Source organism: Saccopteryx leptura, chromosome 4 (assembly GCF_036850995.1).
Source record: "Saccopteryx leptura isolate mSacLep1 chromosome 4, mSacLep1_pri_phased_curated, whole genome shotgun sequence".
Classification (NCBI taxonomy): domain Eukaryota; kingdom Metazoa; phylum Chordata; class Mammalia; order Chiroptera; family Emballonuridae; genus Saccopteryx; species Saccopteryx leptura.
The window spans coordinates 103,097,118-103,124,487 of NC_089506.1; the positions used below are offsets into that span (position 1 = coordinate 103,097,118).

At 42.1% G+C, this 27,370-nt stretch overlaps 1 protein-coding gene across 1 annotated transcript; it reads left to right on the top strand.

The window, feature by feature from the left end:
* Positions 1-4,869: 4,869 nt before the first annotated feature.
* SLC25A30 (solute carrier family 25 member 30) lies at positions 4,870-27,370 on the top strand. The gene is made up of 10 exons (XM_066383718.1): positions 4,870-4,958; positions 9,937-10,059; positions 13,305-13,452; positions 16,991-17,085; positions 18,354-18,439; positions 20,650-20,745; positions 21,787-21,911; positions 23,809-23,947; positions 25,533-25,613; positions 26,559-27,370. The coding sequence occupies exons 2-10, from the start codon at positions 9,996-9,998 to the stop codon at positions 26,598-26,600; spliced, it is 876 nt and encodes a 291-aa protein (XP_066239815.1). The 5' UTR covers positions 4,870-4,958; positions 9,937-9,995; the 3' UTR covers positions 26,601-27,370.

A 27,370-nucleotide genomic window follows, 5' to 3' on the forward strand; every position in this document is an offset into this window, starting at 1 on the left:
AGGATGAGGAAGGCCCTGGGGAACTGCTCTGGAGTGCCACATTATACATTGTGATGTGAAAAAAACAAGGTGGAATAAAGTGTGTTGCCTTTGCTGTGGGAAGAAGCACAGGTAAGAGAAAAATATCTATACTGTGGTAGGCGGCCTCTATGATGGCCCAGTGTAACCTGCTTCTTGTTTGTCATGCCCTTACATAATCTTTCCCTTTGTTTTATTGTTTTTTTTGTTTTTGTTTGTTTTTTGTATTTTTCTTAAGTTGGAATCGGGGAGGCAGTCAGACAGACTCCCAGCATGCGCCCGACTGGGATCCACCCGGCACGCCCACCAGGGAGTGATGCTCTGCCCATCTGGGGCATTGATCTGCCGCAATCAGAGCCATTCTAGCGCCTGAGGCAGAGGCCACAGAGCCATCCTCAGCGCCTGGGCAAACTTAATCTTTCCCTTTGAATGTAGGCTGGACTTATTGTTAGCAATAACAATAGAATAGAGCAGAAGTAGTGGAATGTCACCAGAAAGTTAGGTTACAAAATGGCTGTGGCTTGGAATCCTGTTTCCTCTCTTTTCTCTCTCTTTCTAGGGCAAAGTAAGCTGCAATGTTATGAGTAATATTTTTTTAAATTAATTTTTTTTAGAGAGAAGAAGAAACATTGAATTGTTCCACTTATCCATGAATTTACTAGTTGATTCTTGTATGTGCCCTGACTGAGGATCAAACCCACAACCTTGGTGTAGTGGGATGACACTCTAACCAACTGAGCTACTTGGCTAGGGCATGAGTAGTTTTATGGAGAGGCCACAATGCAAGAAACTGGTATCTCTAGCTTTTATGGTTTGAACTGTAACTCCCCGAAAGATATGTTGAAGTCCTAACCTACCCTGTACCTGTGAATATGACCTTATTTAGAAATAGGGTCATTGCAGATGTAATCAAGTTAAAATGAGTTAGGCTGGATTAGGGTGAGCCCTAATCCAATGACTGGTGTCCTTATAAGAAGGAAACTTGGACAGAGAGAGGCACAGACAGAGAGAAGAATGCCATTTGAAGGCAGATGCAGAAAGTGGAGTTATGTGGTTCAAGCCATGAATGCCAAGGACAGCTAGCATCCGCTGGAAGCTAGGGGAACAGCGGGAAGCATTCTCCCTCAGAGCCTTCAGCAAGAACATGGCCCTGCAGACATTCTGATTTTAAACTTCTAGTCCTCCGGACTGTGAGAGAATCAAGTCCTATTTTTAAAAGCCAGCCAGTCTGTGGTAATTTGTTACAGCAGCCCCAGGAAACTAGGACACTGGCTGACAGCCGGCAGGACCTGAGGCCAACCAAGAGCCACATGAGTGAGCTTGAAAGAAGATCTTCTGAGGCCTGCCAACTGCAAAATTGCATAAGCTTGGAAGCAGATCCTCCCCCAGGCAAGCCTCTGGATGACTGCAACCCCCAAGTGCCACTTTGATTGTATTCTTGTGAGGAACCTGGATCCAGAGGCAACTACCTACAGCCCTCAGCATTTCTGAACCACAGATGCTATGAGGTAGTAAATGTTCATTGTTCTAAGCTGCTAACATCAGTGATACAGCAATAAAGAACTATTAGGTCTTGTGTCAGAAAGCAAGGAAGTACTCCATTGGCCAAATATGGGTAATTTGAAAACCAAAAATAATAATGGTATTTGATTATGATAACTGAATTAAAAAGAATTTAGAAGTCCACACTGTTACATGAAAAGGAGGAGGGTGGAGGAAGAGTGTGGTGAAGGGTAAGAGGATAAGGAGAAAAGAAGAGAAAAGGAGGAAAAGGTGGCACTCAATAACTTTATTTGGTGACATTTTAATTGAACTTATTTTGTGACACTGGGTAACAAAATTATACAAGTTTCAGGCGCACAATTCTCCAGCACATTTTCTGTACACTGTATTGTGTTCGCCACCCCAAATCAAGTCTCTGCCATCACCGTTATCCCCCCATACCCTCCTCCTCCTCTCCTTGAGGTACACTTCTTTAAACAGGAACGACTGCTAATAAACATAGAAGTAATAACGAATGCAATGTGTTCATCAATGTGTGGTACCCCAACTTGGTTTTAGCCTATCATTGGAGATATTTTCTGTTGCAGAGGGAGAGAGATATCTTTGTGGAGAGTTCTGCCAGACCTTGACCAAGATATCAAACTTGGCATCCAGGAAAATTAGACAAAACGATGCTGTGCTTCTCTATGAAGTATAAATGCCACCTTCTACTTTTCTTGCTAAAAAGTTTAATTTGTGTTGGAATCCATGGGAGTCCGAAAAGACCAGCGTAACAGGCTTTATTGCAGCGGTTCTCAACCTGTGGGTCGCAACCCTGGTGGGGGTCGAATGACCAAAACACAGGGGTCGCTTAAAGCCATCGGAAATACATATTTTATTTAAAAATGTATTGTATAATACATATTTTATTTTAAAATGTATAATACATATTTTATTTAAAAATGTATTGTATAATAAATATGTATTTTCCGATGGCTTTAGGCGACCCCTATGTTTTGGTCGTTCGACCCCCGCCGGGGTCGCGACCCACAGGTTGAGAACTGCTGCTTTATTGAAAGGAAGAAAGGAACCCTCCCGGGCACTTCTCCGGGGAGAAGGGCACAGAAACAGACTCTGAGGCAAAATTTTATAGGGGAGAGCTTTGAGCAAGTGTGCGTTGAATCAGCAGTTCTGATATGCTCCCTTCTGCAGTCCAACGATTTCGGCTTCCTAGAATACTTCTCCTTGGGGCGGTTGACCACCAGCTTCCTAGAACTGTTCTGCTTCAGGGGCGATAGTAAGTAAGCAAGGGTGGGGTCAGATAGACAAGCAGAACAGCAAAAGGGCAGCTGAAGTTCTGGTGAATTCATGTATCTATCAATTTGGATCTATTCATGAAGCAATAGTTTGATAAATCCAGTTTGACACAATCTACAAAACAACTGTCCTGGACTTTTCTAATATGTTAAAATGACAAAAGATACATATTTTTAAAGGTTTATTGATCAAGAAGACGCCAGCTTGAGAAGATGGAGGCCTTAGAGGTTCTCCAAATCCATTTTTAATGTTTATTTTATTGATTTTAGAGAGAGAGAAAGGGAGAGAGAGACAGACAGGAACATTGATCTGTTCATGTATGTGCCCTGACCGGGGATCAAACCAGCAACCCTGTGCTTTGTCATGATGCTTTAGCCAACTGAGCTATCCAGCCAGGGCTACAAAAGATATTTTTTAAAAAGTGAGAGTACTAGCACTAGATTAGTAAACTAAAGAAGTTTACATAAAGGCAATACAAGTGACTCTTGGGTAGATCCTGAATTGACAAAAAAAGTGTGTGTGTTTATAACATTTGGAGACGATAAAGGAAATTTCATTGTGGATGGTGTACTGAGTGATATGACTGAAATGGCATTAAGTTTCTCATATGTGATAATGGTAAAGTACTTAGGGGTGAAGCAGTGTTGTTAGCAACTTTCCAATGGTTCAGGAGAAACAAAACCTTTATAGCGAGAGACAACACAAAAGTTGTAAAAGGATAGCATTTAGGGAAGGGCATATTGTTGAAAGGCCCATGCTCGCAACCCTTCAGTTGGTTTGTAAATTTTGAAGTTAAAAAGTTGAGTAAAAGAAAAAAGGAGTGCAAAATTGATGTAGCCACTATGGAAAACAGTATGGAGTTTCCTCAAAAAATTTTAAAATAGGACCACTATATAACCCAGTAGTCCTACTTCTGGGTATTTATCTGAAGAAATAAATCAAAACTAATTAGAAAGAATATATGCACCTCTATGTTTATTGCAGCATTATTTACAATAGCCAAGACATGGAGGCAACCTAAGTGCCCATCAATAGACAAATGGATAAATAAGATGTGGTACATATATACAATGGAATGTTACTGGGCCATAAGAATGAATGAAATCTTACCATTTGCCACAACATGGATAGACCAGAGAATATCAAGCTAAGTGAAATAAGTCAGACAGAGAAAGACAAATAACATATGCTTTTAGTTATATGTGGAATCTAAAAAACAAAAGAAAGGAACAGTCCTGGCTGGGTAGCTCATTTGGTTAGAGCATTGTCCCCTTATGCCAAGGTTGTGGGTCCCATCCCAGGTCAAGGAACATGCAAGAACCAATCAATGAATGCATGGATAAGCCGGACAATAGGTCAATGTTTCGCTCTCTGTTGCTCTCTCTCTCTCAAATTAATTAAAAAATAAAAAAGTAACAAACAAACAGAAACAAACACATAGATACAGAGACCACATAGATACAGATACTGATGGCTGCCAGATGGGCCAGGTTTGAGGGGGATGGTGAAAAAGTTGAAGGAGTTAAGAAGTACACATTGGCAGTTATAAAATTGTCATGGGGATGAGAAGTACAGTCTAGGGAATAGTCAATAATGTAATGACTGTGTGTGGTGCCAGGTGGGTACTAGACTTATGAGGGATCACTCATAAGGTGTATAAATGTCTAACCACTACGCTCTATACCTAAAACTAATAATATTAAATGTTTAAAAGTGCAAGTTTACTACTACTTTCTGACTGGGGACGTCCAGTGGACAGGAAGAATTAGCACTTTGATAAGTCAGTCTGCACATTCCCTTAGTCCTTCCCCCGCAGTTCCGCAGCCCAGCAGCCCCGCGCCCCCACCTCCGCAAAGCCGAGCTGGAAGACCGGTACTTGTGCGGCTCTGCGCTCCCACTCCTATCAGCCGGGAGCCTGCTTCCCACGCCCCAGCGTGCCCGGCTGCAGTGGGCGTGGCTGGGCGTGGCGGGGTTGGGAAAGGCCAATGGGAGCCAAGGCTGCGGGCGGGGCGGGGCTGCGCGTGAGCTTTTGGGCGGCCCCCGGCCGCTCCGCAGCCGTTCCTTCAGCTTCAGGGCAGCTGCCGGCGCCTGCCACCTTGCGAGGCCCCGGGTAGGATAGGGTGCAGCGCCGTCGCTGCCCGGTAAGTCTCTAGCCACCCGGCTGTGGCCGCGCTGGCACCTCAGCGCGTGCTCAGGCCCGTCCCCCTTCCCGGCGGCGCGGGAACTTGCCGGCGCTGCGCACTGGGAGGCGGGGGCTCGGGGCTGGGACGGTGGTTCGGGCTGCGGTTCTCGGAGAGACCCGGCGCGGCCAGGCGTGCTCCGGGGCTGCCTCTGCCCTTCGGTTCGCGTGCAAGACCCGGCTTGTTCCGGAGTTGGGCCCCGCTGCTTTGGCTGCCGCTGCTCGCGGTCAGGCGGGTTCCTGCGGAGCGGCGGCTCCCGCCTCATCACTGGGCGGTGGGGGTTACTTCGGCTCCCGCGACGCTGAGAGCCGAGTGTGAGCCCGCCTGGCCTCGCCTGGCCCGCGCCTGCTCCCGAGCTTCTGTCTGCGAAACGCTGCGCTTTGCGTGGCTCTGGGAACACGCCGGGTTGCCTAGCGTTTGCCGGGACGGGTTGAGTTAATTTCCTCGGGAAGTTAGTGTAGCCCGGGATTTTGGTGTTTGTCTGGGGATCAGTAATTTCCTGTGAAGCAGTTGCAATGATCAGCATTATTGTGCCTGCGCAAGAATCGCAGAAACGGTTTCGGAACCTCCAGCAGATTTTATATTCATCCTGTTCAAGTAGTGAGAAAAGCTGGGTTTGGGTTTTGGCTTTGTGGCTGCCACGTGTTTGACCATGGAGTCAGTTAATGAGTGCGAAGTGAATGAAATATGATTTCTAAGATTCATTTTAAATCTCACATTTGTAAGTCTGTGATGAGCTTATTTCCTACCCTGTACCCTTAAAAAGAATGGGAAATAGGAAAAGTTTGTGAAAGGTAGTAGTACTGCTGGGAACAAAGATTTATGAGCGCGTTGAACTTTAGGGCAGTGGTTACACTTTAGGACTGCACACTGAGAAGGGAACACAAATAAAACAGAAAACTTATCCAGAATTAATTGCGTTAGAGAGACTTGGAAGGCTTTCAGAAGTTCCTGTACCATTTGCTGTATTTAATTACCTCTCTCTGCAGCTGTACAAATATGGTAAGGAGAAAATAAGTGCTAAGTAGGAGAAAAGATAGTTGAGAGGATAAGTAACAGCATATTTCCTAAGTGTAGGGAGAATCCGTTGGAATTCATAATTTACATAGACATTTCCACTCAGGAAACACTTTTTTTTTTTTTTTTTTAAATAGAGAGTTTTGTATTTCCCTGAAGAAAATCTTATTCTCATTGGGAAGGTTCAGAATTCCCTAGCCTCCCACGTGCCAATATTTTTTAACTGCTTTTGGAAAATAGCATTTGGCTTTGTAGTAAGTAAAAGAAGGACTGTGAGTTCCTTTGAAAACTTTGTAGCTCTGTAACTAGGAAAATCGCTTCTCCTCTCTGAGTCTTTATTTCTTCATTTGTGAAATGTGGAGCTGTGATGATTAAATAAAGTTCCTTAAGTGGGAAACATACAGCAATGCCTGATGTATCATATTCAGTACTAATACTTATTGTTGGTACTGTATTCAGAAGAAGAGAAGTGATCTCTGAGTGTTAGGCCTAAAGGGAAGTGCAAAGTGGGAAGTGATTGACAGTCACTGGAATTTTGACCAAATTGTCATCCCTTTGCTGAATCTCAGGCTGAGATGTGGCCCACACACTGGTGATTGTAAGGACACACTAATCTCCCTGACTGGGTTGGCCGGTCTTGCCGCTTCGTTAGAGTTGAGATTTTCCCCAAGAATTGTGCTAGGGAAGCTAAAGAATGTGTGTGACAGAAAACCCCTTCAAGGAGAGCTCAAAAACAAATGTGGTTGACTGAACAGAGATTTCAACCTAAGATAACTGAAGCCCTGTCACAGCTGACTGAGGTCAGTATAGCTTACTGGACAATTCCAGTCTTTGCTAGAACCTTTTCTTGTTTGAATGTTTGACCAACTACTGATGCTCTCTGGGTGTTAGTTAAGCCAAAGTATTCCTTTTCAACATAACAAACAATTTTGGAAGGCACAGTGGTCTTAACTGTTCAGGGATCTGGTCTTAGTTAGCATTTGGAAAGGAAAGGAGAAGAATCCAGAAGTTTTTTCCCCTCTCAGCTAATTTTTAAAAATTGTATTTGAACAGAGGTGTTTTCTTATAATTTAACTCAGCATGCAGGAGTGTACACTCATTTGTGGAAGACCTGTTCATTGTGGCGCTCCATCTGAATAGAAACTAATTGGTGCACCTTCTCATGGGATTTAAAACCATGGGGAGGAATGCCACAACAATTTTAAGCTCTAGTTGAGTGTTTACAGATGAGTATAACCTAGACCCTCTGAATTGTAATCTCACTAAAAACTTAATATCGAAACCAACAGAAGAAAAAGTAGCCAAATCTCATTAAAATGGAACTAGCAAAACAAAAAACGTAGTGGCAGGAAACCAGGCAGTTAATCAGTAAGATGGCATGAGGTCATATGACACTGTAGTCTTTTAAAAATGTTTTGTTTTTAAATTAGAAATTAGTTTAATCCCATTTCTCATAAATTTTTACTGACATTTCAGAGGATATCTTTGTGTATGTGTATGTGTGTGTATGGCTATATAAATGATTTCAGAGACATGTTCGCTGTAGAAAAAAAAATCATTTCTTAATAAGATGAATGAAAAGAATGAACTATTGTCATCTTCAAGAATTAACTACTTAAAACAGGAATTTAAGTGATAAATATTTCAAGGTGTGAATTGGCCATAAGTTATTTAACCCACTGATTTTCAGCAACAGCACAGATGCTTAGGATGTCCCTGAGATCCTCATTCTGTAGATGAGGACCTGGTGTCTGCGTTTTTAAGAAGCTCTGCAGCCAGGTTAGGAACTGCTAATAAGCAGTCCTTTATGTTCCACAGATGCTTGATGCATATGTAGTATTACAGCCAAGAAAATAATCACATAGAAGCCAGGGAAATGGTGTACTGGGGAGCAACTGCTTAATGGTCTTCTTGTAGGGTGATGAAATATTTTGGAACTAGATAAAGGTAGTGGTTGACACTATCTTTGTTGTGTTGGAAAAATAAATTATCCCTGTTTAGATTGACTACCTTCTGAATATTATATTTTCTCTTAAGGTTTTTCTCTTAAATTAAGCACATTTTTATTGTTTATAAGATGCATCCTGGTAATATTTCCTCCTTACTCAAAATGCCACCACTCCTCTGTGATCATGTACAGCCTCAGGTGGCAGTAGACAGGATATTCACTGCACTTGAAGTCAGGATCCTCGGGGTTGGAAGCCCAGCCCTGTCCCCTCAGCTGAGGCTTGGCTTCCTGGCCTGTTTACCTGTCTTCCTGTCCCAAACGTGTTGGTGGTGGTGGGGGGGGGTCCACTGAAATCATGTAGATTAAACACTTCCATATGTCCCTGTTACGTAGTTATCATTTTGTTTATTTAATTCGGGTTCAGCAAAATCTATTAATAGGTTGAAGAAGGTTCTACTGGACAGTAACTGAATTATTAGATTTATTATTAATGTGTTCTTACAGTCTACCACTTACAGTGTTAATCATTTTATTAGTTATGAATTTGTTAAGGCTAAGAATTAGTTAAGTACAGATATTATTAAATGTTTTCAAGGGTAATAATTTTTAGGGACACGCCTTGTTTTTAGTACTAAAATACATAAAGCAGAGGATGATTTTCTAGTTTCATGCTTAGGTAGCCTTCTGCCTCACATGTTTGTAGCCATTCTAAATTTGCTTAACATCATAAATGAGGAATAGCTATTAGTAGATCTCTTTAGGGTCCCCTTTGCGTTCCTTGTGTTTTCTTTTAGTTTAAGCAAGCTGCTTGACTTTCTTGAGAATTGACAATCTTGTCAATAGTGACTGAACAGTAGACCTCTCTTGGGAAATGTACAACAACATGCGACGTGGAAACATTGGACATATTGCTTGCTAGCAAAGATTCTAATTAGAAATTTTATTTTAAACCAACAATAATTATACTTGATAGTATATACACAAAAGTGTGTTAACTTGCATGTGTTTCATGAGGGCATATTTACTGACACTGCATAAAACTGCAGATCTATAATGAATGTGGGGACCTGTCTGGCAGGCGTGTGATAGATGTCGCAGTGCACCAGAACCTATTAAGGGAAAGGAGAATGGAAGTCAGCATTTGCTGAGTATCTTTTGTGCTAGTTTAAAATACATACATATGTATATGTATATGTATATATATATGTATTTAATCTCCACAGTAGGCCTGAAAGCTAAGTATTTTATTTAGCTTAGTGAATAAAAGTATGGGCTCTAGCTCTAATTTTGTTGGCGGCCGTGATGATGATGATGATGATGATGATACTGTTTTTAGTGAAGAGCAAAAGCTAGAGGTTAATAGCAACTTCTCTCTAAAGAAAGTGGTGTTGCTCTGACCCTAGAGTCTGTCTCTTTTCTTCACTCCAAGTTGCCTCCCAGCTGTTACATAATACAGGTAAGAGAAGAGAGTTCACATTTATACAGTGTAAACTAGAAGTATAGTGTGGTAATTGTCATTTTACCTTGTGACAGTGGCTGGCATTTTTTAATTTTTTTGCATTACTGCACCTGAGGGACTTCAGTGCCTCCCAGGAGGGACTCACTAAGGCAGGGACAAATAGCTAATACAGAGGAACAGATTTAAGATAAACTAGAGTACCCAGAAAATAGCCTCCTTTGTACTACACTGAATGCATATACACAAATTAAGGTATCGGTATTTTGGATTACTTAAGACTGGAATGAGAATTAGGCAACTGAAAAGTAAGAATAATAGTTGCTGATTTGGGGTTTAATAGGTAGGGATGCTTTGCTTTATTGAGGCAAGGTTCCTATACCAGACCTGTTGGAAATTGTTGCAGGACAGTTTCAGTAATAGCATCTGATAGCACTCTCCAGATGAAACATAAGTTTAAAGAAGAAACTACCTGTGCGAGAAGTTTCAATTTTGAAATATCTTTGTTTTATCCCCAGGAAAAACCCTTTTGGAGGCTGTGTTTCTGTGAATCACAGGAGAACGGACAATAGTGAAAATGTCGGCCCTCAACTGGAAGCCCTTTGTGTACAGAGGCTTGGCCTCCATCACAGCCGAATGTGGTAAGGAACCTGGGTGCTGGAGTCAGGTCATTTTACCTGTTTCCCTACTTTGCCCCTACCCTTAACACATTACTCTCACGGTGATTAAAATCTAGGGTCATGACCTGGCCGGATAGCTCTGTTGGTTAGAACAGTGGTCCTCATGCCCCGGGCTGTGGACCGGTACCAGTCCATGGGCCATTTGGTACCGGTCCGCAGAGAAAGAATAAATAACTTACATTATTTCTGTTTTATTTATATTTAAGTCTGAATGATGTTTTAATTTTAAAAAATGACTAGATTCCCTCTGTTACATCCGTCTAAGACTCACTTTTTTTTTTTTTTGTATCTTTCTGAAGCTAGAAACAGGGAGGCAGTCAGACAGACTTCCGCATGCGCCTGACCGGGATCCACCCGGCATGCCCACCAGGGGGCGATGCTCTGCCCATCCGGGGCATCGCTCTGTTGCGACCAGAGCCACTCTAGTGCCTGGGGCAGAGGCCAAGGAGCCATCCCCAGCGCCCGGGCCATCTTTTGCTCCATTGGAGCCTCAGCTGCTGGAAGGGAAGAGAGAGACAGAGAGGAAGGAGAGGGGGAGGGGTGGAGAAGCAGATGGGCGCCTCTCCTGTGTGCCCTGGCTGGGAATCAAACCCAGGACTTCCGCACACCAGGCCGACGCTCTACCACTGAGCCAACTGGCCAGGGCTTAAGACTCACTCTTGAAGCTTGTCTCAGTCATGTGATACATTTATCCGTCCCATCCTAAAGGCTGGTCCGTGAAAATATTTTCTGACATTAAACCGGTCCGTGGCCCAAAAAAGGTTGGGGACCACTGGGTTAGAGCATAGTCCCAATATGCAGAGGTTGCTGGTTCGATTCCCAGGCAGGGCACATACAGGAACAGATCAATGTTTCTGTCTCTCTTCCTCTCGCTCTAAAATCAATAAATTCAAAACAAAATTAAAAACCTAAGGTCACAATTGGTATTTGATGTGTGCAAGCAAAGGATGTGAGATTATGAAGCATGAATCTCAGAATTCAAAATTTCCTTCTTTTGGTATGCCTTTTTAGACAAAATGGTCACTTTGGCTACTTACTGGCAGTTTAGACTTCAAAGTTTAGTGGGGATAAAATTGAACCTGTTGATGCCTGACCAGGCGGTGGCGCAGTGGATAGTAGAGCATCGGACTGGGATGCGGAAGACCCAGGTTCGAGACCCCGAGGTCGACAGATTGAGCGCGGGCTCATCTGGTTTGAACAAAAAAGCTCACCAGCTTGAACCCAAGGTTGCTGGCTCCAGCAAGGGGTTACTCGGTCTGCTGAAGGCCCGCGGTCAAGGCACGTATGAGAAAGCAATCAATGAACAACTCAGGTGTTGCAATGCGCAACGAAAAACTAATGATTGATGCTTCTCATCTCTTCGTTCCTGTCTGTCTATCCCTGTCTATCCCTCTCTCTGTCTCTGTAAAAAAAAAAAAAAATTGAACCTGTTGACCAAACAGAAGTTTTAGGAATCATTTTTTAATTACATCAGTCCCTACTTTCCTGGTCTGTTTCCCTACTTTGCCCCTACCCTTAACACATTTACTCTCAAGAAGTTTGAGAGGGCTTCCCTGAGCCAGATTTGGTTGACTATCATGCTGTCACTTTTTGGTTATGCACGTGATCCGTATCGTATTTGCAACTTCTTCATTAGTTGAGGTCCATATAGTCCTGGTTATTCCTTTGTTTATTACCCGTAATCCTTTATTCAACAAATAGTGACTGAGGAGCTCCCAGCGCCAGGTGCTGGGCCAGATCTTTTATTTGCTTCCAAGGCTCAGTCACTGCTGTCCTGGGATGAAGGTGGCCCCTGTGGAGACTGTGAGGACTAGTGACCTGGGGTTGAGGCTCATTAACCCACACCCCAGGTTCCTTGTACAGAGTGGGCTCTCCAACTGACACAGTAGATCACCTTTACTGAGTGTGAGTTTCACATATTTGGGTGGACTGTTAGGTACTATTTTAAACTTTTTACTTGAATTAACAGATTTGCTTTTAGACTATAAAACACAAAGTGAGGAACTTCTTAGAAAAGAACTTACCTTTCTTCATTCATAATGAACCCAATTTTAGCCTTGATATTTGTAAAAAGTAACATTTTAAAATGGATTTCCTGGTTGTCAAAATCATTCCAGGTATCTACTTTTTACAGCAATGCAGCGTCTTCAAATCCTATGTAGAATAAAATGAAACATTTTAAAAAAAAAAAGGGGGAAGGCCCTAGCTGGTTGGCTCAGAGGTAGAGCATCAGCCAGGCATGTGAGTGTCTCAGGTTCGGTTCCCAGTCAGGGCACACAGGAGAAGCAGCCATCTCCTTTTCCACCCCTCCCCCTCTTCTTACTCTCTCTCTTTCTCTCTCTCTTCCCCTTCTGCAGCCATGACTCAATTGGTTCGAGCTATTGGCCCAGACGCTGAGGATGGCTCTGTGAAGCCTTCGCCTCAGGCACTAAAAATATGTAGCTCAGTTGCGAGCATGGCCCCAGTTGGGCAGAGCATTGGCCTCAGGTCGGGGTGGTTGGGTGGATCCAGCTTGAGGCACCTGTAGGAGTCTTATTCATTTATTTATTTATTTATTTATTTTGATGGACAGAGAAAGTCAGAGATAGGGCCAGAGAGGGACAGACAGGAAGGAAGAGAGATGAGAAGCATCAATTCTTTGTTGCGGCACCTTAGATGTTCACTGATTGCTTTCTCATATGTGCCTTGACTGGGGGACTACAGCTGAGCCAGTGACCCTTTGCTCAAGCCAACAACTTTGGGCTCAAGCCAGAGACTTTGGGCTTCAAGCAAGCAACCTTTGGGCTCAAGCTAGCAACCATGGGGTCACGTCTATGACCCCATGCTCAAGCCAGCCACTTCGTGCTCAAGCTGGTGAGCCCATGCTCAAGCTGGCGACCTCAGGGTTTTGAACCTGGGTCTTCCATGTCCCAGTCCAACGCTCTATCTGTTGTGCCACTACCTGGTCAGGCTGGGAGTCTGTCTTTCTATCTCCTCTTTCCTGTTCCTTAAAAAGAAGAAAATAATAAAAGGGAAAATAAATTTATGCCTTTTTGTTTTTTTTGTTTTTTGGCATTTTTTTTAATAGAAAAAAATTGTAAAGTATTTGTTTCTGTTTCTTAGTTGGTATTAGTCTAAATTTTTTTCTAGTAATATGTCACTCGTATCTATTACTTGGTGGAATTTCTTTTTGTTACATGAAATATTTCTTTCTTTAAAATTTTAAGGTACGTTTCCAATTGATTTAACCAAGACACGGCTCCAGATTCAAGGCCAGATAAACGATGCGAACTGTAAGGAAATCCGGTACCGAGGAATGCTGCATGCGTTAGTGAGGATAGGCAGAGAAGAAGGCCCGAAAGCGCTGTACTCGGGGTAAGTGACCTGTGTATGTTCATGTTTTACTGCTCACTTTTCAAATGAAATTCCTCCAGACTCAGACTTTGTAGAGAAAAAGAAGAAGTATGAAGTATATTTTAAAAAATCAAGTAACATGGTAGATTTTTTCATATTTAGTATCAACTTTACAGTATTTATATGTATTTTATGTATTGAATGTTGTGATGAGGCCCTGGCCGGTTGGCTCAGCGGTAGAGCGTCGGCCTAGCGTGCGGAGGACCCGGGTTCGATTCCCGGCTAGGGCACACAGGAGAAGCGCCCATTTGCTTCTCCACCCCTCCGCCGCGCTTTCCTCTCTGTCTCTCTCGTCCCCTCCCGCAGCCAAGGCTCCATTGGAGCAAAGATGGCCCGGGCGCTGGGGATGGCTCTGTGGCCTCTGCCCCAGGCGCTAGAGTGGCTCTGGTCGCAACATGGCGACGCCCAGGATGGGCAGAGCATCGCCCCCTGGTGGGCAGAGCGTCGCCCCTGGTGGGCGTGCCGGGTGGATCCCGGTCGGGCGCATGCGGGAGTCTGTCTGACTGTCTCTTCCTGTTTCCAGCTTCATAAAAAAAAAAAAAAAAAAAAAAGAATGTTGTGATGAAATGTTATTATATTCAAATACAGATAATATAGTTACATTTGTCTTAAATAACATCCTGTAATTTAGTTTTTTACTTTGTTATGTATTACCAAGGTTTTTGCAATAATGAAAATGATACAGTGTTTCCCATGGGTAAGAGTTGCAGTGAACTACTTCTCTTTAATCCAACATTTAATAAACAGTGTGCAGTAGGCACTAGATAAGAAAGTGAGTAAGACAGCATCCTGCCTATGTCAGCCAGAGTCACTACAGGAAACAACTCATTTGTGGGGTTTATGTGAGCAGAGATTGGTGAAGGGACTATCTAAGGGTTAAGGGAACAAGTGAAGGATATTGAGGTACCCAAAACTAGGAAAGTGAAAAATTGTTACCAACCCAAAGACAGGAATAGTTCAGCAGAGCCTACCAGTGCCAGAGCCTTGAAGGGACACCATAGTGCTCAAGGGGTGCTGTGGCATGTCCAGGGAGAGGAGGGAGCGCCTCTACTCTGCCTCTCTCTGGCCTTCCTGTTTTCTACTGGCTGAATCTGTGTGAAAGCCCACTGGCAGAGGTGACTGGGCGATGTATCCCGTAGGCATCAGCCTCTCGGGGCACAGAGCAGAACTGAGAAGGTGAGAATGGAGCTAGGAGGACAAATAAGGACCAGCAACAGCACATTGTCCTGAAGGAACTGTTGTTCACTGGGGGCTGGAGATGAGTACATACCAGACACGGTGGAGGTTGGTAGAGATATTATATTAGACCAGGGGTCCCCAAACTACGGCCCCCTTAGGCCATTTATCCGGCCCCCGCCGCACTTCTGGAAGGGTACCTCTTTCATTGGTGGTCAGTGAGAGGAGCATAGTTCCCATTGAAATATTGGTCAGTTTGTTGATTTAAATTTACTTGTTCTTTATTTTAAATACAGTTCCCGTTTTGTTTTTTTACTTTAAAATAAGATATGTGCAGTGTGCATAGGAATTTGTTCATAGTTTTTTTATAGTCCGGCCCTCCAACGGTCTGAGGGACAGTGAACTGGCCCCCTGTGTAAAAAGTTTGGGGACCCCTGTATTAAACTGTGGCTATAAGGGAGGATAAGGGTTTTTGGGAAAGCTGCTCAAGTCAGGGACACCAGTTCTAATCTTGAAGTCAAGAAGAGTTAGCCAGGCAAAGTTAGAGAGGAACTATTCCTACAGAACCAGTAGTACTTGCAAGAGAGCATAGTACATTCTGAAAAGTACAAGTAAGTCAGTATAGATAAAGAGTGGGAGTTGGTGATTAGCAAGAGATGGAGTTGGAGTACTAGTTAGGGGTTGGACACGGACAACCTCAGGTCAGCTAAGCACCTTGATTTTGCCTCATGTACCACAGATCCCAAACTGGTGCACTGTAGCCCTCCCACCCTCCAGCTTCTGAAGGGTTTCGCTTTTCAATTGAACCACTACTTGAAATATGGGAAATTACACATGAAGACCTGAGATTCCATCTTCCCTAGAGACATTTGGGCCCACGTTCATACACTTAGATTAATAGTGACTGCAGTTAATACTTTCTCTGATTGACCAAAACCTCTGCCACAGTGTACGTGTGTGCAGTTAGATTAGGCCACTTCACTCCCTATACCTTTTATCTCGTACCTGTAAGTACTTGAGTTTGCCGCACCTGTGACAGACAGGACCACTGAAGGGTTTTGTGGGGGGCACTGCCATGATTAGGTGCCATTGTAAAAAGATGCTGGCTTGCCGTGGGGAGAGTAGTGACTAGTAACACTGGAAGCTGGTTGTCAGGTAGGAAGCAGAGACAACAGGGGTGACCTGAGGGGCTGTCTTGGGGATCGAGAAAAAGAAGACAGTCTAGAAAGCTATTTAGGGCCTAGGATTAATATTTTATTTGACCTCATATATGAGGGAGTTCGTGGGGAAGGAGGAGTCACAGCCAATGTTTGGATTTGTGACTTTGGCCATTGTTTGGATGGAAGTTTCATTCCCTGGTCTAGGAAACACAAAAGGAGAGGTGATTGTTTAGACATGGGAGATGCTTGGTTCAGTATGGCTCACTTGATCTGGAGGCGGGTGTAGTACATGTGAATTGAGAAATTATGAAGGAGTTGGAAATGTATCTTTGGATCAGTGTTGGAAACATGAATTTTGGAGTCATCAGGTAAAGCCACGGGAATACATGAGCTCACCCAGCAGTGTGTGAAGCAAGGGGAAATGGAAGGGAAGGGCAGATTCTTGAAGCTGCAGAGGAAAGAAAAGAAATGGGAGAAGGCAATGTTATGGCAGCTCAGGGAGGACACAGCTGCAAGTAGGACAAAGGGTGGACAGTAACAAACTCTGCAAGGTGTTATATAAGATGGCAATTGAAAAGCATCATTTAATTTAGCAACAGAGATGTCAGTTGGCCACCTGTTTTGATGGAGAAGGTGGAAGGAAGCCAGATTGCAATTTGAGGAGGAAGTGAGAAGTGCAGAGAGCTGAGGAGTGCAAATGCCACAGGGTGGTTCTGGGTCACCGAGGGTGGAGGGCGGAGGATACCTGAAACTCTCCCCCCCAGGAGGTCAGAGGTGAGCTCCAGGGCACCGTGCAAGAATGATAGATGCCTCCAGAGGCCACATTCACCAGGCGCTTCTTCTGGGAAAGGAAGAACTTTTCATTTAAATGTGAACGGGAAAACTGAACCACATGCTCACTTACAGTTTCATTGAGAATAAATATGAGGGGCTGAACATTCCTTGAGTGAACTAATAATTTGCTCAAGTATTTATATCCTTTTTGGATTACAACTGTTTATTTTTTAAAACCTATGTTTTCGTTGGGTTTTTAATTGTAAGATATCTGTTTTAGTGTGGTTTGTGGAAGGCAGATGGGTGATTGTATCTGTGCTTGTGGGCCTTCTAGAGGATTTTCAGTGATTTTTAAAATTCTTTCGTCCCTTTGTACATTGGTTTGACAGGATTGCCCCTGCGATGTTACGCCAGGCTTCCTATGGCACCATCAAGATAGGCACTTACCAGAGCTTGAAGCGATTATTTGTGGAGCGCCCAGAAGGTCAGTGGGGAATCTTTTTTCCACTTGTAGACAGGAGGTGAGTTGTTTGTCTTTTTATTCAAGTGGTTTTGTATCAGATTTTCTTTAGTTTACTTGTGACTTTACTGCCGGTGTGGAGAACTCTTAAGTGTAAAGTATAAATGAATTGTGCTTATAGCAAGTCAGTTTTCAGCTGAATTTAGGGGAGTAACAGTTAAAAGGTGCAAACATTTTTTTTTTTTCCCGAAGCTGGGAACGGGGAGAGACAGTCAGACAGACTCCCGCATGCGCCCGACCGGGATCCACCTGGCACGCCCACCAGGGGCAACACTCTGCCCACCAGGGGGCGATGCTCTGCCCCTCCGGGAGCGTCGCTCTGGCACGACCAGAGCCACTCCAGCGCCTGGGGCAGAGGCCAAGGAGCCATCCCCAGCGCCCGGGGCATCTTTGCTCCAATGGAGCCTTGGCTGCGGGAGGGGAATAGAGAGACAGAGAGGAAGGAGAGGGGGAGGGGTGGAGAAGCAGATGGGTGCTTCTCCTGTGTGCCCTGGCTGGGAATCGAACCTGGGACTTCCGCACACCAGGCCGACGCTCTACCACTGAGCCAACTGGCCAGGGCAAAAGGTGCAAACATTTTAATTACTTTTCTTTATCTCTAAAATGCCTAGACTAGAGGATATGTTCTAGTCAACTCAAATATTTCTGAAATCATAGGAATTGTCACCTGTATTTCAGAAAAAGTGAGTACATTCCTTAATTATAAGAACTGAGTTATACTCTACTGCTGGCTGACTTTGTGACTTTGCTTTAATCCATAGACCCTCATCCCTTTTTACAAAGGCAAGCAGGAGCTAACTGTTCTGTGAAAGTGGTGAATGAGAGTAAGATGCTCTGACAGTACTTCATTACACTTCAAATTAAATATATAAGATGTGGTTTAAAACTTTGTCTCGGTGTTATCTCATAGGTGTATGTCCTTTTTATTCTCCTGCCAGATAGACCTCATCTTAATTGCTACAATGGTCTCCATTTACACACAGAAATGAACTAGTAGATGGTTACTCAGTTTGCATGGTAATTCATTCCTTTTTAGAATGCAAGAAATTTTGCTAAGTAAATCTTTTTAGTCAGCAAAATTCCTAATTCTTTTAAAATTGATCTGTAAAGCATAAATTTTCTTACTCTTTTGAGAGGAACAAGTGGTATGTAAATAAATTACACCTGTATTTGAATTATTCACCTGAAGAGCTCTGTATATCTGAAAAGTCAAATGATGTCTTTGTTTACAGATGAAACCCTTCCGATAAATGTGGTCTGTGGAATTCTCTCTGGAGTTGTATCCTCAACTATTGCCAATCCCGCTGATGTTTTAAAAGTAAGCAGTACTCCCCATATCTTCTAGATACAATCCACACACAATTTTCTTTTTTTTTTTTTTCGTAGCCCGGCACTCTGCCACAATTTTCTTTTTGAAAACAATGTTCAGATAATGAAAATCTGTGACTATAACATATGCTATATATGTGTGAATATGTTTAGAATTTAAGTGTTGTGCAGGTTCTAACTTATAAATCTCCATTAGGTGGATTTCCCACTAATGGAGTGGGAAATCATCTGATGAGCTCAAAAGTAGAGCTCACTTTAGAGACAATTTTTTTGGTGATTAAGCAGAAAAACAAGTTAGGTTTGGGTGCTTTTTATTGAAAATCTCCCTTGTTTTATTGGTTCATTAAAAATACATGGACTTGCTTGACCAGTGGTGGTGCCATGGATAGAACTTTGACCTGGAATGCTGAGGTCCCTGGTTTGAAACCCCCAAGGTCTCCACCTTGAGCATGGGATTGACTGCTGGAGTGCAGGACCGTTAACATGACCCTAAGGTCGCTGGCTTGAATCTGTAGGTTGCTGACTTGAAACTCAAGGCTGCTGGCTTGATCTCAAGGTTGCTGGCTTGAGCCTCCTCCCCACCCTGCTGCCACATCCGCTATCAAGGCACGTATAAGAAGCAATCAATGAACAACTAAAGTGAAGCAACTATGAGTTGATGCTTCTCATCTCTCTCCCTGTCTCTCTCTCTTTCTCTCTCTCTCTCAAAAAAAAAAAAAAAAAAAAAAAAATACATGGGCTTTGCCCTGGCTGGGTAGCTCATTTGATTAGTGTTGTCCCTGTATGCCAAAGTTACAGGTTCAATCCCTGTTCAGGGTACATAAAAAATTCAACTAACATGCATAAATTAAGTGGACCAACAATCAATGTTTCTCTTTCTCTCTCTGTCTTTCCCTCCCTCCCAGTCTTGAGAGGATATTCTTTTTTCTTATTTTTTTTTAGTGAGAAAGACAGGGACAGACAAGCAGGAAGGGAGAGAGATGAGAAGCATCAATTCTTTGTTGCGGCTCCTTAGTTGTTCATTGATTGCTTTCTCATACATGCCTTGATGGGGGTGGGAGGCTCCAAGGCAGCAACTTGGGCTCAAGCCAGGGACAGTGGGGTCAATTCTGTGATCTCACACTCAAGCCAGTGAGCCTGTAGTCAAGCTGGTGAGCCTGTGCTCAAGCCGGCGACCTCGGGGATTTGAACCTGGGTCCTCTGCATCCCAGTCCGACGCTCTGAGTACTCACTGCGCTGCTGCCTGGTCAGGCTCAGAGGAGGGAGATTCTGACAAGCATCCTAATTTTATTCAGTAGCATGAGTACACACAGTTATGCCTGGTGAAAGTACAACATGTGGGAAGGCACTTTTACTGTAATTTTACCCAGTGTTGGGTAAGATTGCTAGAGGAAAATATCCATACTTCTGTTAATCTCTTAAATGTATCTCAAGGCTACAGAAAGACAGTTCTGAATTTTGGTTTATTTTTGCATGTTAACATAGCAAGAGCAGGTTCCTTTAAGAAGTCTGAGCTCCCTAAACCAAAATAAGGTAATATTTTTTAGTGAGAAATATCTTTTCACTCTTAAAAATGCAGAGAGTGACGTCAAACATTATTTTTATGTTGGAATTGGGCATGTGAATACGGTGGCTGTTGTAAAGTTCATTTGTAAGTTCAAGTGTAACAGAGTGTGACAGGCATCATGTGGCTGTCCTGTGACTAACTGGCCTGCATACCTTTTGGTTCAGCTGATCGGAAAGAATAGTGAATTGGAGAAACTGATTAAAGGAATGCTTATTCATGCTTAGTGTTGCCAAGTACACTGGATGCTCTCATTAATTATGTTAAATTTTTAGAACTACCATCACATTCTCTTTTCTGCTTAGTAACCTATAAGGGAAAATGCTATTTTCTTTCCTTTTCAAGACATTTTTTAGAAATTAATTTCTTCTTGACACTTAATGAGCTATTATATGTAAGATGTTCTAGACTCTACTAGATGCTTTTTGTTGAATCCAAAATGCCTAAGAACCAATTCTTATATATTTTTAGTCTCCGGAAGATATTTTAAACTAGCATGGTAGTAATATTTATAATTATAGTTTTTTTTTATTTTAATAGTTATTAAACAATAAATAGAATGATTTTCAGAGATCTATATTTGGGGAGAAATATGCTAGTTTTCTTCTCATGTTAGTTTTTAAAATCATCACTAGATACGAATGCAAGCACAAAGCAACACCATTCAAGGAGGAATGATCGGCAACTTCATTAACATTTACCAGCAAGAGGGCACCAGGGGGCTGTGGAAGGTAAGTTTGAAAATGGATCCAGCTGACTTAGTTCTTTCCTTTTGTTTTCCTTTTTGAATTTATTTTTCTTATGTTCATCATTTTATTTAATCCAAGTGGTATAATAGAGTAAAGAAAAAAGTGACATCTGCCCTTGAAGATATTTTATCTGTTAAATGGAAGTATAAGGAATATGTCATGATTTGAAAGTATCTTTTGAATAATTCATATATAAGAAATTTTGTGAAGTTTGAGCACTTTTTGTGAGGTTTTTTGTGTTTTGGTTTTTTTTTTGACAGAGAGAGGGGCAGATAGGGACAGATAGGAAGGGAGAGAGATGAGAAAAATCAGTTCTTCGTTGTGGTACCTTAGTTGTTCATTGATTGCTTTTTCATATGTGCCTTGACCAGGGCTGGGGCTCCAGCAGACCGGGTGACCCTTTGCTCAAGCCAGCAACCTTGGGCTCAAGCTGGTGAGCCTTGCTCAAACCAGATGAGCCGCACCCAAGCTGGTGACCTTGGGGTTACAGACCCCCCCCAAGGTCCACATTCCAGTCCAACGCTCTATCCACTGCCCCACCACCTGGTCAGGCTGTTTGCTTTTTTTAAAAAAAAATATTTATATTATGGAGAAGTGTTTCTAGGTCACAGTTATGAATTTTTTGATATATGTGATTTCATGTCTTTTAAGTGAAGGCTGTTACTAGTACTTTTTTTTAGTATTGTAATGACTTGTCAGTTCATAGAATAGACCCTAAAGGTCACCCAGTACAATCCTCTCTGTGTGTACAAGGAACCTGGAGTCTCTGAGAGGTTACTTGTCCTGGCCAAGGTCTTGCCAAGGTCATACAGTTAGTAGCAAAATCAGAATTTGACTTGGGAGCTTCTGACCTTTTTTTGGAGCTTCTGACTTTAGGGTCTTTTCTACTCTGTCAGTGTGTGTTTCTACCTCCTATCAGGAAAACATAAGTAGTGACCATCGTTGTGGAGTAGACCCTTTGCACATATGCAAGCCTTGTTCTGTGGAGAGAGACCTGAATCTTTGTTAATGTTTTTTACCCAGGGCGTGTCCCTTACTGCTCAGAGGGCTGCTATCGTTGTTGGCGTGGAGCTCCCGGTCTATGACCTCACCAAGAAGCACCTGATTCTCTCAGGCCTCATGGGAGACACTGTGTATACCCATTTCCTGTATGTTTATGGCTTTTTAAATTAATATTTTAGGTATACATGAGTTTTGGGTATAAATTTACTACAAATTTATAGAAATAAAAATAATATAAAATACTATATTTTCATATTTGAAAAATTACAATACAGATGTGAACCAGGAAAAAATAAAAGTCCGTATCTCTGTATATAGGTAGCATTTGTTAACAGTTTGATAAGTACCTTCCAAATGTTTTCTGTACAGGTATGTCTACAAAAGTATACTGCATGTATTTTATTACACAAAGATCATGCTTTGCATTCCCTTCCTTTTATTATTATTTTTATTTTTAGCTTTATTGAGGTAAAATTGACAAGTAAAACTGAAAAATATTAAAGTGTACAACATAATTTGATACTTATACATTGTGAAAGGATTTGTCCCATCAAGTTAAATTAACATATCTTATCACCTCGTGGTCCCTCTGTGTGTGTGTGTGTGTGTGTGTGAGAGAGAGAGAGAGAGAGAACATTAAGTTCTACTCTCTTAGCAGATCTCAGTTATACAATGCAGTATTAGCAACTACAGTCACCATGTCATATGTCAGATCCTCAGATCTTACTCATCTTATAACCAAAAGTTTGTACCCCTTTACTGTCTCCCTATTGCCCCTACCTCCCAGCTCCTGGCAACCACTATTTTACTCTTTGTTTCTATGAGTTGGGCTACTTTTTGTTTTTAGATTCTGTATATAAGTGATACGTGGATATAAGTATTTGTCTTTCTTACTTGCTTTTTAACATTTAATAATATATGCCAAATATCTTTCCGTAGTAGTACAGACTTCATTTATTTTTGATAGTTGCAGATTAGTATAGATATATCATAGTTTAATCCATTGAGGAGTGGTTTTGCCCGTTGGGGACACTTAGCAATTTCTGGAGACTGTTCCTGTAGTTATATTTAGGGGGTATACTATTGGCATCTGCTTGGGTAGAGGCCAGGGGCTGCTAAACATCTTACAACAGGACAAGTCTATACAACAAAAAATGACTTCGCTCAAAATCTTAGTAGTGCTGAAGTTGAGAAATGCTGCTCTGAATTAATTGCCACTGAGTGTGGTCTGTGGCAGGCTTGTGAGACTGAAGGTTTAGTAGAACCTAAGTCCCCAGTGGGCATTGCAACGAGGACATCTTTTTCTGTGATCTTGAAGAGAAATATGATTATGATATGGCTAAAGTTACTCTCATCTCTACTTATAGGTGAATAAACTAGTTTAGTGATATTTCAACTAGTGTGCTGCAAGAATTTTTAAAACATGCAAGACAGAGAGAGAAAGAGAAACACTGATTGTTGGTCCACTTAATTTATGCATTTGTTAGTTGAATTTTTTATGTACCCTGAACAGGGATTGAACCTGTAACCTTGGCATACAGGGACAACACTCTAAATATATACTAAATATATTTAGTCAGGGGCACTGACCTTTTTTCCCTTAGATTGTCAAATTAAAAAATGACAGCATCCAACACAACAGTAGTTGTCTGGTGTGAATATATCAAAATTATACCTATTTTCTTTTTTTGTTAGATCCATAAAACATATTTTTGGTTTGCTGCAGAATTTTAGTAATTAGTATATATGTACCATGAGATGAAAAAGGTTGAAAATCTCTGCAAATAGGTCATCCCTGGAGGACGTCCCTTTGTGTTTCCATGACTCTTAACATTCTAGAACTTCAAAGGTATTCTTAGCTGAGGTTGGACTTTATAAGCCAGTATAATCAGTGCTGGTATTTAAGAAGTCTGACTTTCTAGGTATGGTATTCATTTTTGACACATTTTATCTTGTTACATATTAACATGACTTGGGAGGAGACTGTTTCCTACCTTTATTCATGCTGGTCACCTTTTTGTTTTTCCAATGTTATCTTCATAGCTCAAGCTTCACCTGTGGTCTGGTGGGGGCCCTGGCCTCCAACCCTGTGGATGTTGTGAGGACACGTATGATGAATCAGAGAGTCCTTCCTGATGGCAGAGCCTCTGGGTACACAGGGACCCTGGATTGTTTGTTACAGGTGAGAGTGAATGTCCATTTGTGTAGGGTTGGGAATGCCTTTCGTTGCTCATTAGCTTCCATCTGACCCTCTTATCATGAGTTTCTTATCATGATTTAGGAACACAGGGTTTATAGCAAGATAGACCTGTGGATCTGTTGCTTATAATTGTGTGACTTTGGTCAAGGTACACCTTCTATATTTCAGTTTCCTCAGAAGTGAAATATAACAATCCTATATTGTAAAAATAAGTGAGGTAATGCCTACAAAGTAGCATAGTGTCTAGAATAATGTGGTAAGCCTTGTTAGTATAAATAATAAGGGACAGTATTGTGAAATAAGCAAATTTATTTTACTTAATCTTCAACATTCTAGTAGATTGCTTCAATCAATGAAAGTGCCCCCCAAATATATATATTATTTATTTAACCTAAAAAGTAACTAAATTTTGAGGTCAATTATAACTGAGTGATGCTTTAAAGCGTGAGGTTGGTACACAGTTTTTGCCACACTGGTGTTAACTTGTAAGTACAAAGTCTGGAGGATGTTTAGAAATGAAAGCTTATTTCCTTTATACCTTTGCTCTGCTGTGAAAGGTGGGAAACTAGTATTTTCTGCGATCCTTCCTATTGAGTCAAACTGGAGTGAGTATCCTTCAGACATTTCACAAAGGAACACATCAATCTTACTGTAATTCTTAGTTTACATAATCGGGCTATTGCTCACAAGTAGATAAAAGTTTGCCATTGTCTCCCCTACTTGATTGCCAGCAACCTAAGATTAGGGACCCTTTATGGTTCCATTTTCCGGCATGATGCTAGCATACCCTAGACTTTAAATAAGCTTTAATGAAGCAAAGGTACTTGTTTGTATTCATCCAGCAATGTGAAATAGCAGTGCTCTGAATGATATCTTTTCTGTCATTGCTTAGTTTCCTTTTTTATTTCTTTTTCTTTTCCAAATGAGAGGAGGGGAGATAGAGAGACAGACTCTCCACATGCGCCCCAACTGGGATCCACCCAGCAACTCCCGTCTGGGGCCAATTCTCTGCCCATCTGGGGCCATGCTCACAACTGAGCTATTTTTAGTGCCTGAGATGGAGGCTCTGGGGAGCCATCCTCAGTGCTCAGGCTGATGTGCTTGAACCAGTTGAGCCATGGCTACCGGGAGGGGGTGGTATAGAAGGAGAGGGGGAAGGAGTGGATAAGCAGATGGTCACATCTGTGTTCCCTGACCTGGGAATCAAACCTGGGACATCTACATGCCAGGCTGATGTTCTACCACTGAGCCAACCAGACAGGACCGCTTTGTTTCTTTATGTCTGAGTTATTTGTGGGCCCAAATGCAAAAGAGGCAAAAGGCTCTGGTTGGAATTAAATCTAATTTCTTATTCATTCAACTGCTGTTTGCCTGCTTTTGGTGTGGGATAGTTTAACATGGAGCCTTTCAAGACCAAAAAAGGGCAGAGGGCAATGAGTTCTTAGATTGCCCTTCCAAGCAGGATTTAATTTTTAAGAGGAATAGATCAATTCAGTCCAGATACTATTATTAATGCATTTCACATAATTGGAAAGTTGGAAGTTAACTGTTTTCCCTTTTATAACAGACATGGAAGAGTGAAGGGTTTTTTGCTCTATACAAAGGGTTTTGGCCAAATTGGTTGCGACTTGGTCCTTGGAATATCATTGTATCCTTTTCTGTTGCAGTAGATCTGAAAAAAGATATAGTTAAAAGAATATTGTTTGTAAAAACTGTCATATTATTAATTATAATTTAGAAGTTGATTTTTAGTCTTTTAAATTCCTCTGATTGAAGAAATAACTTCACTTTCTTTTTCAGGAGGTAAAGTCTCTGCACTAGGCACTATGAATTTGGTTTAATGATGGTGTTATTGAATGGTAATGCTATCAATAATTTTTTTTTTATTTTGACTGTTCTGAAAGCTGAGAGTGTTTATGATTTCAGAGAGAGGTGGGATTGGTGGGATTGACTTTAGAGCCCCAACCACCCTTGGGAAGGAAGTGGTTTGTTTAGCAGCAGTGTTCTAGAATGTTTATTTTAGAGAGTGCCTAAGGATGACCAGTAATTAGCTCTACAATTATTTGGCCAATCAGCACTATTTTCTGTAATCCAGAGTGGGAGGTAGGAAAGAAGTGGCAGTTTGTTAGACATGAAAGCGCAGAATTATAAGGCAGAGAACGCTGGTTTCACTATCCTCTTGTTTCCCTGTCTGCGCCTCCTTCCTTTGGAAGCCTGCCTGGTGGAAACCTTTGAGGAGAGCTTCCCAGGGCTGTTGTTTCTCTGTCCCACAGAATTTGCTGCTCTGTAAAGTCTTCCACCACAGTAAAGTCACAAGAGCTAGGCAGTGTGGGCGTAATCTTAGAAGAAGCTTTTGGAGCTAATTCTAGGGGATTTATATATCTTAGCTGTGATCTTCCTGTTCCAGGCTGTCCTTGGGAAGGCTGAGGGACGGATAGCTCTTTCAGGATGGATAGGGTGGACCCCTCCTATTTAATCACATTCATGGCATGTGGTTTGCCCAGATGTTTTTATTCGTAGATTGTGTTTTATGAGTTTTTATATGTTGGGGTTAAGATGGTATTTATTTGTCGGCCTTAACTGATAACTGTAGTTCTTTGTGACATATGAGCAGTTGAAGAAATTGGATTTGTGACAAGTCCAGTCTGCATGAGACATCCCTCTGAAAATGCTAACTTTCAAACAGTAAAGCTTCCTGTGTTTCACACTGCTTCTTACCGCTTGGCTCGTCACAGACTCTGAGGTGTGAGCCGCAGATGAAGACTGGGGTGGTTCAGACTACTGTGTGTTGGCATGAGACACTCTGCATCCAACGTTAATGGCATAAACTGTAACATCTGAATACTAATCCTTATCATAGAAGTGCCCTTCGACATCAAGATAACATGAAAGGCATGTTCTTTGTTAAAGAAGACTTGCGGGAAGATGAGAAACCACGGACTGTTTTCTTCAGAGGACAGTAGCGCGTGATGCATCTCAGCTCCTAGTCGAGAGTATGGACTGCTCTACACAAACTCGCTGGGACCATGGAGTAGCGCCCCAAGAGCGTGTTACTGTTCCTGAACTTGGGGGCTTCTGCTTCCTGTCAGCTGAAGAAATTTCACAGGTGGAGACCTGGACTCAACCCCAGCCGTAAACAGTGCAGGAATAGATCCCTGGAATATTACACTGCTTTGTAATTCTTTTTTGGCAGGATCTTTCACTTAAATAAGTGATTTTTAGCCTTTGAAGACTTGACCTTTTTGAGGAATTGTTACAAAGCATTAGTAACTACACTCATGACGGTGTGATATGTTGGTTATGAATGTGGCAAGGTCTGTGTTGATGGGAGGTGTTTCAGGCAGCTTGGGTTCTGTTTTAGGTCATGTTAGCAATTGGCTGTATGATTTTTTTTTTTTTTTTTTT

Coding starts and splice junctions, on each gene's coding strand:
- SLC25A30 (XM_066383718.1), top strand. CDS start 9,996: ATGTCGGCCCTCAACTGGAAGCCCTTTGTGTACAGAGGCTTGGCCTCC. Junction 13,453..16,990: donor CCGAAAGCGCTGTACTCGGG/GTAAGTGACCTG, acceptor TTGGTTTGACAG/GATTGCCCCTGCGATGTTAC. Junction 18,440..20,649: donor ATCCCGCTGATGTTTTAAAA/GTAAGCAGTACT, acceptor AATCATCACTAG/ATACGAATGCAAGCACAAAG.